The sequence below is a fragment of the Glycine soja genome, chromosome 2 (genome assembly GCF_004193775.1).
Source record: "Glycine soja cultivar W05 chromosome 2, ASM419377v2, whole genome shotgun sequence".
NCBI lineage: Eukaryota > Viridiplantae > Streptophyta > Magnoliopsida > Fabales > Fabaceae > Glycine > Glycine soja.
This window is the reverse complement of record NC_041003.1, coordinates 38062872-38075350: the sequence shown is the minus strand read 5'-3', so window position 1 is coordinate 38075350 and position 12479 is coordinate 38062872. Positions and strand designations below refer to the sequence as shown.

The 12479-nt window shown below is 32.4% G+C and overlaps 1 protein-coding gene across 1 annotated transcript; it reads left to right on the top strand.

Annotated features, from left to right (window-relative positions):
• Window positions 1–4370: 4370 nt before the first annotated feature.
• Window positions 4371–9054, top strand: LOC114393362 (UDP-N-acetylglucosamine--dolichyl-phosphate N-acetylglucosaminephosphotransferase-like). Its single transcript, XM_028354672.1, has 11 exons — window positions 4371–4804; window positions 6107–6194; window positions 6302–6393; window positions 6493–6611; window positions 6702–6817; window positions 6892–7019; window positions 7110–7196; window positions 7932–7992; window positions 8087–8127; window positions 8221–8341; window positions 8744–9054. Exons 1-11 carry the CDS (start codon window positions 4440–4442, stop codon window positions 8801–8803), a joined length of 1278 nt encoding a protein of 425 aa, XP_028210473.1. The 5' UTR covers window positions 4371–4439; the 3' UTR covers window positions 8804–9054.
• Window positions 9055–12479: the final 3425 nt, after the last annotated feature.

Below are 12479 nucleotides of genomic sequence, written 5' to 3'. Positions count from 1 at the left end.
CGGTCTAAGAGGGCTCGTTTGAAGGACTCCCAATGGAGGTGTGGGTCGGAGTAGGAGAGGACTTTATACCAGTGCCATGTCATGCCCTTCATACAAATCTGAGCAAAGGAAATACGCATTTCTGGTTGGGGTGTGTTGGACTGAAAAATAGGTCTCCACTTTGGCTAACCACCCAACAGGGTCAGTGTCGGAAAATGGGGGTAGTTCCACGTGCTTTGAGTAAAGGTGGTTGTCGTCAAAGGGAGGACGAAGCGGACTAGCAGAGGAGGAAGAATGAGACTCACACATTTCAGTACAAAGGAAGGAGACAAAGTGCGAGAGCTCACTAACGGAGTAGAAGAGTGAGTCAAGCTTGGTTCATTGAAAAGAAATGACAGACTCGTGGGATTGAAGGGTGAGATTGATGGCAGCGAGGTCGGCCACTATGGAATCGAGACGTTGGGTCGTCATTCGCGTGCACATGTGAAGAAGGGTGATGTCTCTCAATGAAAGCACCAATGATACACTCTATATCAATGGTGCCTGCAAAGAAAGAAAGAAAGAAGAGTAGAGAAATATCTGAGAGCAATGCTCCCCGCAAAGTGTGAAAACGTCTTAACACTCTAATTCCATTACTGATTGCCCAAAAGATGCTCCCTCAACAATACAACATTCCCTTATAACAGAAAGCACTCACACACACACTGACAAACTTCCACTACCACTAACAGACCACTAACAAAATTTATAATTCCCTGACTGCCCTTCTAACCTTCTTTAATACATTATTTATCAGCTTTGGGCCTACGGTGATACAATTTGAAGGGCTTATCCCATTTAGAAGCCTGATTCCTAATAGTGTTGTTGTTGTCTTCTTGCTATTCCTTTCCCACCATCTCCACAAGATGGTCCTTGGAAGGGATGAGTGTAAACCAGAGGGAGAATTTCTACTTACCAGAATCTTTTCCTTGTGAGGTAAATGCTTTAGCTAATCAAATTAAAGTTTTAGACATGGAAGTTGAGCATGTTACTATGATATGCCAGGATTATGTATAGGAACAACAAAGTAAAAAGATTTCATAGGAGCTTATTGTGATAAAATGTGTCCTAATTGGTACTTTGGAGCAACTACCTCAATCAAATGTTGGTTGTTCAATCACCTCCACTAAAGAGATGCCCATTCACTCCAATGCAAGATGATACATTTATTAACCTATTAACAATAGTATAAGCTAAATACATAGGTGAAAAAAAAATCCCTTAAATGATGTGTAGTCTCATAAAATATTACCACTACCTAAGAGTATATGCAACACAATTGTTTATGCAAGTTGTTTAAAAATAAGATGCATTGCTACAAAAATTGTGGTTGGAGCATTTGATGTAGTGTTTCTTATACAAGCAACGTTTTACTACTTTTTTTTTTATCAATATAAAGGTACTTTCCCAGGCAAAAAACAATGAAAGAAATTAAATTAAGCACTCACTTTTGCAAGCATAGTATTGAAGTGAATTTTTGTGTAGAGTTCTTAAAATGTGATATTGTAAGACCCATAAATTTAAGATAAGCAACACATTTAAACAATCATGCATTGTAGATGCACTAAATCATTTAATTTGCTTTTGGAATAAACTTCAAATTTATGACTTTGTCAATCAGAGGGAGCATTACTTTAATGTACTTGCATACTATTTTTAAAATTAATTTTTAATATTTTTTATCTTATAATATAATATTTTAAAAAAAATTATAAAAATTAAGTAAAGATCAATAACACAATTAATATTGAAATATGTTATAATATATTTTATAATAAATCTTAATATTATAACATATTTGACATGATTATACAATTTTTTATATCAAAATTTAATATTTATAATTTTTATTATCTTTAAGATCATTCTTCATATTATGTATTATATATTATCTTTGGTAGGGTCTTCTTACTAACAATAGTTTTTCTAATAAAACTCCAACTTAAGATTTTGCTTAAGGGATTCAACCCTAGTACTACTTGGATGAATGATATATAGTAATTCTTCACTCAAAAATAGTCCAAATAATAAATATGTTTGACCAATAAGATATTGGTGACTTGGTAATAAAGTAATTATCTTATTTTATCTTATCATATTTGGATCACAAAGTAAATCCAAAAATAAAATAAAATAAAAAGACATTAATTGATTTTCAAATTGAATAAAAATCTATAAATTTAATTTAATAAAAAAATTAATATAATATTTTTGAAAATTTAATATAATTGTTAAATAGATTATAAGATGAACCGACTTGATTCACTTTGACAACTCTAATCTTTGAATGTAGATAAACCTCTTCAATAGGATAGGATATGTCAAAATCATGATAAACTCTTAAACTATGGGATGCTTGAGATAACACACACATAGCTTGACAATACTAGTGTTTTATCATAATTGCATGATAGTTTTTAAAACTAATTCCTAATATTATTTTTTAATCTTATAATATATTTGATGGATCAACAAAACGTTTACGTCTTAAAAGACAAATCAAAATTCTTAATTATTTTTATTAGATGCAAACAAATATAAAGGTAAAATGTTGTGTGATATGCGTCTGAGATATTTTCGTAACATCTGCATATGATGTTTTTTCAGACAATAGGTAGATAGTCATGATTTGCTGCCGCATGTGGTATAATCTTTAAAACTTATTTATTACTCTATGTCTAAGATTCTATTTGTAGAAACATTCACATGCTGCAATTTCTCGTACACAGAAGACTTAAACAAATTTGTCTCTGCATGAGGAAATGACGTGCATTAAATGCACCCAACGACCCTCTTTTATCAAACGAAGATCAAATGAAGATTTACCTATTATGAGACAACGAATACTTGAAGACGAAGCCTATATAAACCAGAAGAAGTAGGAAGTAGTTAATCTTACACAAATATTTCTTACTCTTGTCCTTCAATTAGACTCTATGTATATTTTTGTAAGATCATAAAAAACTCTCAAAACAACTTGAACACCCTGGGAGAAAATGGCTAATGGTTGTTTTTGTTTATGCGTCTATAAGATGATTTTGTTTTAGTCTCTTAGCAATCCTCAACCACAAGTCTTGTTGATTTGTTTTGCGCCTACAATTCAGAATAAAGAATACTTGGTATTGATCAAACTTGGGACATAGTTTTATTTATAATGGTCAGAAGTGATCTTAATATAATACTTGTATCTTGTGAAAGTTAGTATAACATGGTGGTTTTCCAAGAACCGGACGTAATTTCACTCATAGAGACAAACCAATATAACTCCATGTGTCTGTTTACTTTTTTGCTTTTAACTTGAGTCTGGATTGTGTTTCAGTCCTCGAGAGATACCCTGTGTTTTTTTTCTAACTCATTTTTTATGGAATGCTTTTGTAATAAAGGTTATTATATTTTCTTACAAAGTTATTTTTAAAGATGAAAAACTTTGTTGATTTTAAATTTTGTTTACAATTATGCTAAATTACAATTCAACATCTTCTTCTTGTGATATTTGCCTTTATAATATTATTTCTTTTTAATTATAAAAATAAGTAAAAGAACACTAAAGAATTAGTATTGAATATTTTATAATAAATCTTAATATTATTTTAACATGTCATGATAAAAGAAAAGAACATTATGAAATAATTGATATTTTTTTATCAAAATATAATATTTATAATTTTGATCAACTTTAATATTATTCTCACAAATTAAAAATATTAAAATAATATTTTTTAATATTTTGTTAATAATATTTATTTAATTTTTAATATTTTGTTTAATAATTTTATAACATATTCTTACATATTTTATCTTCATCATTTATTTTCTTAGAATCTAACCGTTAAAATTAATTATTTGTTAGAACCTTTAACTTTTAAGAAAATAAATGAAGAATAAATATTTTATTTTATTTTTTTTGAAATAATTTGATCCCTTATATTGGTGTATCAAATAACTAATTATAATACTACTATAATAAGGTAATTATTTTATTTTAATTATATCTTAATCATTAAATGAAACTCAAAATAAAATACAATAATATAATAAAAAATTATTTAATTTTTATATTTTAATAAAATATTATAAATTTTTAATTAAAAAACTTTTAAAAAGATGTTTCTTTTAGATTAAATATAATTAGATTAAAAATTAACTTTTTTTCCACAATAAAATGTTGAAAATACGCTAACTTACATGCGAACGCACAGACGCTAGTAATTAACTTATGCAATTACATTAAAATGCCACGTTGTCCACTTCCGGTGAATTGGCAATATCTGATTGGTTCAGTGACGACTGGGATACATACAAGTCCAGAAAACTAAACAGAAAAAAAGATTTCACCGTAGCAATCTCCCATAAAGGTCTTTGTACATGTACTAGTGCACCCTGCAAAACAAAAGAAACAACCTTTAACAACACCACCAACAATGGGAGCACGAAAGAGACTCTCTTCTTCCGAACCTCCTTCTTCTTCTCCTCCCGCAACAAATGAAAACACAAACACAAACACAACTGCCAAACCCACCATAACAGACCCTCCAATCGCGCCTCCCAAATGGGGTCTTCTTCTGAAGCTCTCTCTCTTTTTGCTCCCTTACTTGTACCTCCTCTTTCACCACTACCCCATCGAGCCGGAGCTCCGAAGTTCGATCCTCATCAACGCCGGAATGAGCCTCGCGGGGCTCTTCGTCACGGTCAAGATGATCCCCGTCGCGTCCCGCTACGTCCAGAAGCGGAACCTCTTTGGGTATGACATCAACAAGAAGGGCACCCCTCAGGGAACCGTCAAAGTGTGAGTATTTTTCCCCCCTCTTGATTCCTCCTTTTATTTAATATTGTTTTTGTTTTTATGAAGTGGGTTGCTTTGGATTTTGATTTCGAGATCTGGGTGTCTATTTTTTTTTTAACCATGGGTGGTTTATCAGTGATTTCGTTGTTTTTACATATATATAATTTGTGTGTGGAGCATTTGGTTGGATTTGGGAGGGGATTTTCAGTTTGAGATATAATTTTTTTCTTTCTTTTATGATCGAGTTTTGTTCTAATATGCAATTCCATGTGATCGTTAGTAGGATTTTGATTTTTGTTGTTTTCTTTAAAGAAAATCATATTGTGTGTGGAACATTTGGTTGGATTTGGCAGTAAATTTTCTGTTTGAGATATAAATTTTTTCTTTCTTTTGTGTTTTTATTTTTTTCATCAAAAAATGTTGGTTTTGTTAGCAGAGGATAGAACCCGGGACCTTTCCCTTCTTCCGTTCTCCCTTAACCATCCAACCCACCTTATATCTCCTTTTCCGTTCTTTTGTGATGGAGTTCTGTTCTAGTATGCAATTCCATGTGAACGTTAGTTTCCTTTTGGATCCCATACTTGTTGTTCTTGGATTTTTCGATAAATGTCTCTGGATTTATTTATTTACCTATTTATGTAAGTTGATGTTGACTAGCACGGGGTTCTGTTTCTTTATTTAAACTCTGAAGTTTGGTACTTAATGTTCTGAAAACCTTTATGATGTTGCTATCTACCAGACTAATACTAAAATTTGATAATGCCATAAACATGTATGTATTAGCTGAAGCTGTTTGAGTTGTTCAAATGATTTTATGTTATTTTTCCTTCATTCTTTTGTCAATGGAAATTCTTGAATTTGAAATTTTTAGTTTAGATTTTAAGTGGAAATGTGTGATAAGAATAAGAAAGTGTCACAACTACCAAACAGGTTGTTTTGGCTGATGGTTTAATTTAATATTTGATTATTGTGCATGGAACTTGCAGATCAAAATATTTGGGTGTATAAGAGTGAGAAGAGAAAGTTAAATTGATGAGTGCCTGAGAGAGATTATTACCGTATATAGTTAAGAAAGTTAAATTGATGAGTGTGAGAGAGATTATTACTGTACATAGTTAAAGGTTATGAAAAATGTAGTTAAAAAAGTCATGCAGAGAACAAAACTATAGCTAGGTCTATATGGTACTATACTACTAAATTCATGAAGTATTTATATGTCTTGTATGCATAGGAGGGAAAGTATTGTAATCTGCTATCATAAATTTTTGGTACTAAGTTTTGATTGTGCTACCTTTTTCTTCGCAGGCCTGAGTCATTAGGTATAGTTGTTGGTATTGTCTTCTTGGTTGTGGCAATCTTGTTTCAGTATTTTAACTTCACAGCAGATTCGAATGTAAGTTATGTGTATGGTAAATCTGAGTATTTAGTTCAACTCTAATATCTTGTAACTGATATCAATAGAAGAAAGGAGCACTTTGTGAATTATTTTTGGTTTTGCAGTGGCTTGTTGAATACAATGCAGCGCTAGCGTGCATCTGTTTCATGACATTGCTAGGATTTGTTGACGATGTCCTTGATGTCCCATGGAGAGTGTGAGTATATAAGTTTTCATCATTTGCTTCCTGAATTTGTGCTTGTTAACTAATGTTAGAGTAGTTTCGTTTTTGACTTTATGTCAATGTGAAGAACAGAAAATTACTACTCCCATCAATTGCTGCACTTCCTTTGTTAATGGCATATGCTGGACACACAACTATAGTTATACCAAAGCCACTTGTCCCACACATTGGGATTGAGGTTTTGGATCTTGGTAAGCTTTTTCTACCTTTATGTAAATGACACTTGAGGAGTTACTAATTACTGTAAAGATTCACTATTTTGACTTTGTTTTATGGGGCAGGATGGATGTATAAACTATATATGGGGCTATTGGCTGTTTTTTGCACAAATTCCATCAATATACATGCTGGAATAAATGGCCTTGAAGTTGGGCAGACTGTGGTTATCGCATCAGCTGTAAGTATCAAAGCTTGTAAAATTTAACTGAGTCCACTTTGGTCAAGGAAATTGATAATACTGTGGATGTGCAGATCCTGATACACAATATTATGCAAATTGGAGCATCAACAGATCCTGAATATAAGCTAGCACATGCATTTTCTATTTACTTAGCTCAGCCCTTGCTAGCTACCTCTTTGGCTTTACTTTCTTACAACTGGTATTCACTGATGTATCATTATCATTTCATTTGAAACCGTGTTTCACATGATAGAGTAGTTTTACCAACAGTATGGTCTTCTTGTTCTAGGTATCCCTCTTCAGTTTTTGTTGGTGATACATATACATACTTTGCTGGGATGACTATGGCTGTGATTGGTATTTTAGGCCATTTTAGGTACATCCTTACTTTTATCTGTCAATACTCTTCATTTGGCTATCCTATCTGTGTTTTTGGTGCAAACTAGGCATAGAATCATAGATATACAGGGGATTCTAAATTTGGGACTCCAGTCTTGCTTTCTGTTCTAAAGGATCAATCATAGAGACAAATATATGGTCGTTCTTCAGTTTTATAAGTTGATACTTGCTACTAAATGATTCTTTATGTGGCAATCTTTCCATTTCTCTAAAAGTAATTTGGTGAATGATTTTGCTGCCTTTTATAAGAAAAAATTGCCATGTTTCACTTTGTACAATAAATCCATGATACCTAAACTGCGAACAAATGGACGATAGAATCTTCATCTCAACCATACTTACAATATGTAGAACATGTGATAATAACCTTCCAAGTTTACTGTTACATATGATAGCAAAAGGTTGTTTGAGGTGGCGATTTTCCATTCAAGTGTAAGATTTGTGTTAAGTTCATCCTCAAGAAATATTGCTTTGCATTCTCAATAAATAACTATTTCATTTTTCTCTGAGGACTCTCCTCCAAACATCACAATGGAAGCTTTCAGTAGGTGACCTGCTTGGCCATCTGGTCATCTACTAGGATCTTGACAAGATTTTGATGACTTTATAGTTTGTTATTGAGCTTAACCATTCCACTGATGTTTATGAGCTTGCCTTACTGTGTTATTGATTTCCTGGTAATAATTTTATTATGTTATATTTTTGGCTTCAGTGAAACACTCTTGATTTTCTTCTTACCTCAAGTTTTGAACTTCCTCTTGTCACTCCCCCAGGTTTGACACTATCAGAACTTCCATTGACTTATTGAATTTGTGATAATTTAAAACTCTTATGAGCATGTCTGACATAGAATATGTTTTCCTCCAGCTTTCTGGCTATATTCCTTGTCCACGTCATCGACTGCCAAGGTAGGCATTGGTAGATGTATCTTAGTTATTGGTTCAGACATCTTGCATATACTTGTTTGGTTGAAACCTCACGTATATCATCTACTCATTCAGGTTTGACCCTCAAACTGGACTACTGACTGGGACAAATGATGGGACACTTGTTAACTTCTTTCTAAGAAATTTAGGCCGAAAGTCCGAAAAGGCACTTTGTATTTATCTTCTTGCTTTCCAGGTGATTCCCTCTCTCTCTCTCTCTCTTTTAATTCTTGTAGCTAGCATTTTTCTTTTTTCTTTTTGATTTCTATTTCCATGTAGAACATGTTAAGTTCAATAATATGGCGAACTTGGTTGTTTGTGTGATTCTAGTAAACTAGTGGTTCGAGTGTCCTAATCTGATTTCACTGATAATGGTGAACTTGCTTTATTTTGTTGGATTTGGCTCCTACTATGGAGGGCTCTTTAGAGGGAAAAAATGCAGGATATTAATCATTGATTAAAAAATCAAGAGAGCAAATTTTGATGACTTTATAGTTTGTTATTCATGTATTTTATCACAATCTCAGTATGAAACACGAACTATTCTAGTTGAAATCCTTTATATCATTGCTCATATTTTCTTTTTCTTTTTGGACAGGCTATAGCGTGCTGTTTATGTTTCTTGCTACGGTATTTCCTTGCTGGTTGGTACAAATGAAAGCACGAAGTGGATAAAAGAAAAGATATGGATGAGAACCACGCGATAGGCTGATTTTGTTGTATATCATTTTTGTAGAATAACTTAGTGAGAATAGGCATATATGTTGGTGGTGAAGGAATTTTGTTAACTTAAAGATTTTGCATAGATTTTCGTTATCTGAATGTTGTGTACTAATATCAACTTAGGGGGTGTTTGGTACAAGAAAAGTTATTTTTTACCGAGGAATCAAGATTCATGGGAATCATAAATCACGGGAATCATGATTTATAGGAATAAATAAAAATTAGTTGGTTTCTCATAAATATTTTTGGAAATATTTATATAAGATTTTTGGAAATCAAATATTAATGTGATATTTTTATCATTTTTTAAAAATTTTATCAAATTAAATGATGTAATAATTATAAGAGTACACAATCATGATAATGTTTTTTGGGAAATCCATTTTTAAACTATATTTCAATAGTAAAATTCATTTTTTTTTAACTTGTGAAGGTTATATTCTCACTCCATTTCATGAGAATGTTGTGGGAAATAAAATGAAAACTCAATTATAAAATGATTCCTGGGAATGATTTTTAAAATATGTATACCAAATGTGTAGGACTTTAAGATTTCCTACTTAAGATTCTCTTAAACTTAAAAAATTCCCTACCAAACGCCTCCTTAAAAGAAATATACCAAGTTAAGTTTTATTATTATAGTTGTTGTATGGTAAGAAAGTAATATTTTTCTTTTGTGATACACTTTCATTAAACAATGCACAAATACTTAAATGAATATATATAGATATATTAACCCAATACACATAATTTACATAACGAAAAGTAAGTGAGTTCATACATATAATTAAATTTGTTAATTACATCCTCATATTAAAAGAATTATAGAATTACGGAGGAGTTTGCAAGGGTGAGTTTATTATAAAAGAAATCAACAATTATCAAATGATCATAATTAGTAAGAGAAACAATAACAAGTACCATGTTCATACACAATTATCAATCAATTCAACATACACTTAACAACTATTCATCATTTTTCATAATTCTAATCAATCATGCTCAGCATGATGCATGCACCTAACCTTAACTCTCAAATGCAATGTGGTACCATTCGTCGAGAAATAGCCTGAGCGTGTCCACGTGACACTCACACTCGAAAAAACTATGCAGTAAATGTCGAGGTCACCCTATCGTGTACAACTCCCCCCTACATGGTTATCAGCCTGAGTCACAAGGGAGTTTCAAACCGAGTGACATGCCCTCAAGTACAAGTATTTTTCCTCATGAAAAACTACAAGTACTTACTGACAAAGTTTATACTATTTTCATGCAGTATGAAGTATGTTAATTCGTTGACAAGTGTACCAATTTGTCTCAAGTAGTAAAGTACTTGAAATAGCTTGGAATGATTCTGAGTTAGTCACCAATTAGGTGATGAGTGTTTTCCAAGCTAAGGATCCCCTATTGTCCAAGTACTTTCAATAAGTAAAGTCGATTTAAGAAGAATACAATTTTGCACTCAATTATCTTCTAAGAGTAAAGAATTCAGGAGCTGGCCTGTTGTCAAAACTAGCAAGTACAAACAAAGGAGGAGGAAACTAATCAATATTGCTAGAGATGCTTTCCTATCCAAGTGTGTCCCTTGCAGATGTAGAGGTGATGTTCATACAAGGGGAGTGCCTTACAAGAGTTGAAGTGATGTTTATACAAAAGGAGTACGAATCTTGGATAGGTCCTACTATTCGTTATTTGGATTGGGGAAATCTACTTTTAGATTGGCAGGATACGACAACTTATCAAAGAGTCACTGTGATTCACCTTTTTGGATGACAAATTATACAATTGAGGATTCAACATTCCTCTATTGAGATGTCTCACACCTCGATAAGCTACTAATGTAGTTCAAAAAATCCATGAGGGAATTTGTGAAAGCCACATTAGAGGGTGATCGTTGGTGAAGAAAATGATCAGAGTAGGTTGCTTTTGGCCTACCCTACATGGGGATTGCATAGAGTTTGTTATAAGATGTGATGAATTCCGTAAGCACGCCAACATGCATAAGGAGCATCCCAAATAGTTATACTCCATTTCCTTGACTTGACCTTTCAACAAGTGGGGATTGATATACTTGACCTGTTCTCACTTGTAGTAAAACAATTAAAGTATTTGATCATAGCAATGGATTATTTTAGAAAATGGATCGAGGTAGGGCCAATAGCTACCATTACTTCTGATAAGGTGAAGAAGTTTATTTGGAAATGCATTATTTGTCATTTTGGAACTCCGCATGTAACATCCTATTTTTCGTAAGTTAATTTAAAAAAAAGAATTGTTATTTATAAATAAATAAAGTTTTAGAAAAAATGATGAGATTTTATAAATAAATAAATAAGGAGATATAATTATTAATTAAAATAATGATTTGAAAGAAAATAAAAAGGATATTTTATTTATTTGTTTGATAGAGAATAAAATAGAGTTTGTTTTTATAAAATAATAAATGAATAAATAGACTAAAACTAGCTATAAATAGTGTTAGGTCAGTTTTCACACTGACGGTGACTCTTCTTTTCCTCATTTTCGTTTTTCCCCTTCTCCTCTCAAAATCCTTTTCTTTTTCCCGCAGCCCACCAAACCTATCTTAGAAAAACGATGATCTCAAACTCATTAACCGTTGGATAGTTGTGAAATTTAAGCACCACATTTGCATCCCAATTCCAAGCATTCTAACCGTTGGGAATTACAAAACAATTTCAGAGCTAAGATAAATACCCTTCGCACCGTAGCTTTCTCTTTTCCCGCAGAAACCCAAAATGGTCTCAGTAAAACTATGATCTCGGATTCGTTAACCGTTGGATTTTCACGAAATTTTGATATGTTATTCGAAATTAAATTACGCACCCCTTCACCGTTGCGATTGGATAGATAATGATCTTGGATGGAGAAAAATGAATTTCATGAAGAAAGTACAAATGGAGACTTCAATCCCTTCTCCGTCTCTCTGACGTTTGGGAACTCTATCGGAGCAGTCGGAGGAAAAACGGGGGAAATCTCAGGGAACCGCTAGAGATGCCGCTATCGCTGTCGAAAGACACGTGAGTCCGCTTAGAGGTAAGAGATGAGTTATCCACAATTGGGGGCTAGTGAGAACATGTGTAGGGATCCTTAGAGGATTAAATTGAGGTTTTATTTTGGGATGTTTACTAAATTGCAATTTTTCCTTTATGATTATAAATAAAATATTGATGTTCTTATGAGAATTTCTTGATAAATTGTGCTCTTGATATTTGTATATTTTGATCTATGATTTTGATATAATTGTGTAATATTATTTGAGGGGTTTAGTCTCTAGGTTGTGATAGTCTTTTATATAAATTGTTATATTGAGGATATGAAATGATGATTCAAATTATGAGTATGTGGTGAATTGAACATGTGATGAATGACAAAATACATATATATTGAGATGTGTATTGTGTTGTGGGCTATGAATTGTGCAATCACACAACTATAAGACCCTTTAAGGGCGACAAGTTTTGCGTGACGAGTATTATGATGGGATCCATTGTGGGAACCCGACGAGTTTAATCACAAGCGCGGCGAATTAAAATGATTTTGAAAATAATTGAGTAGTTGTGTGTATTGCATAGTTCATAGGTAAAGTGAAT

What these genes read in the sequence shown, in the direction of transcription:
- LOC114393362 (XM_028354672.1), top strand. Translation starts at nt 4,440, where the DNA reads ATGGGAGCACGAAAGAGACTCTCTTCTTCCGAACCTCCTTCTTCTTCT. An exon ending in CCTCAGGGAACCGTCAAAGT is followed by an intron (nt 4,805 to 6,106) that starts GTGAGTATTTTT and finishes TTTTCTTCGCAG; the next exon opens with GCCTGAGTCATTAGGTATAG. An exon ending in CTGTGGTTATCGCATCAGCT is followed by an intron (nt 6,818 to 6,891) that starts GTAAGTATCAAA and finishes GTGGATGTGCAG; the next exon opens with ATCCTGATACACAATATTAT.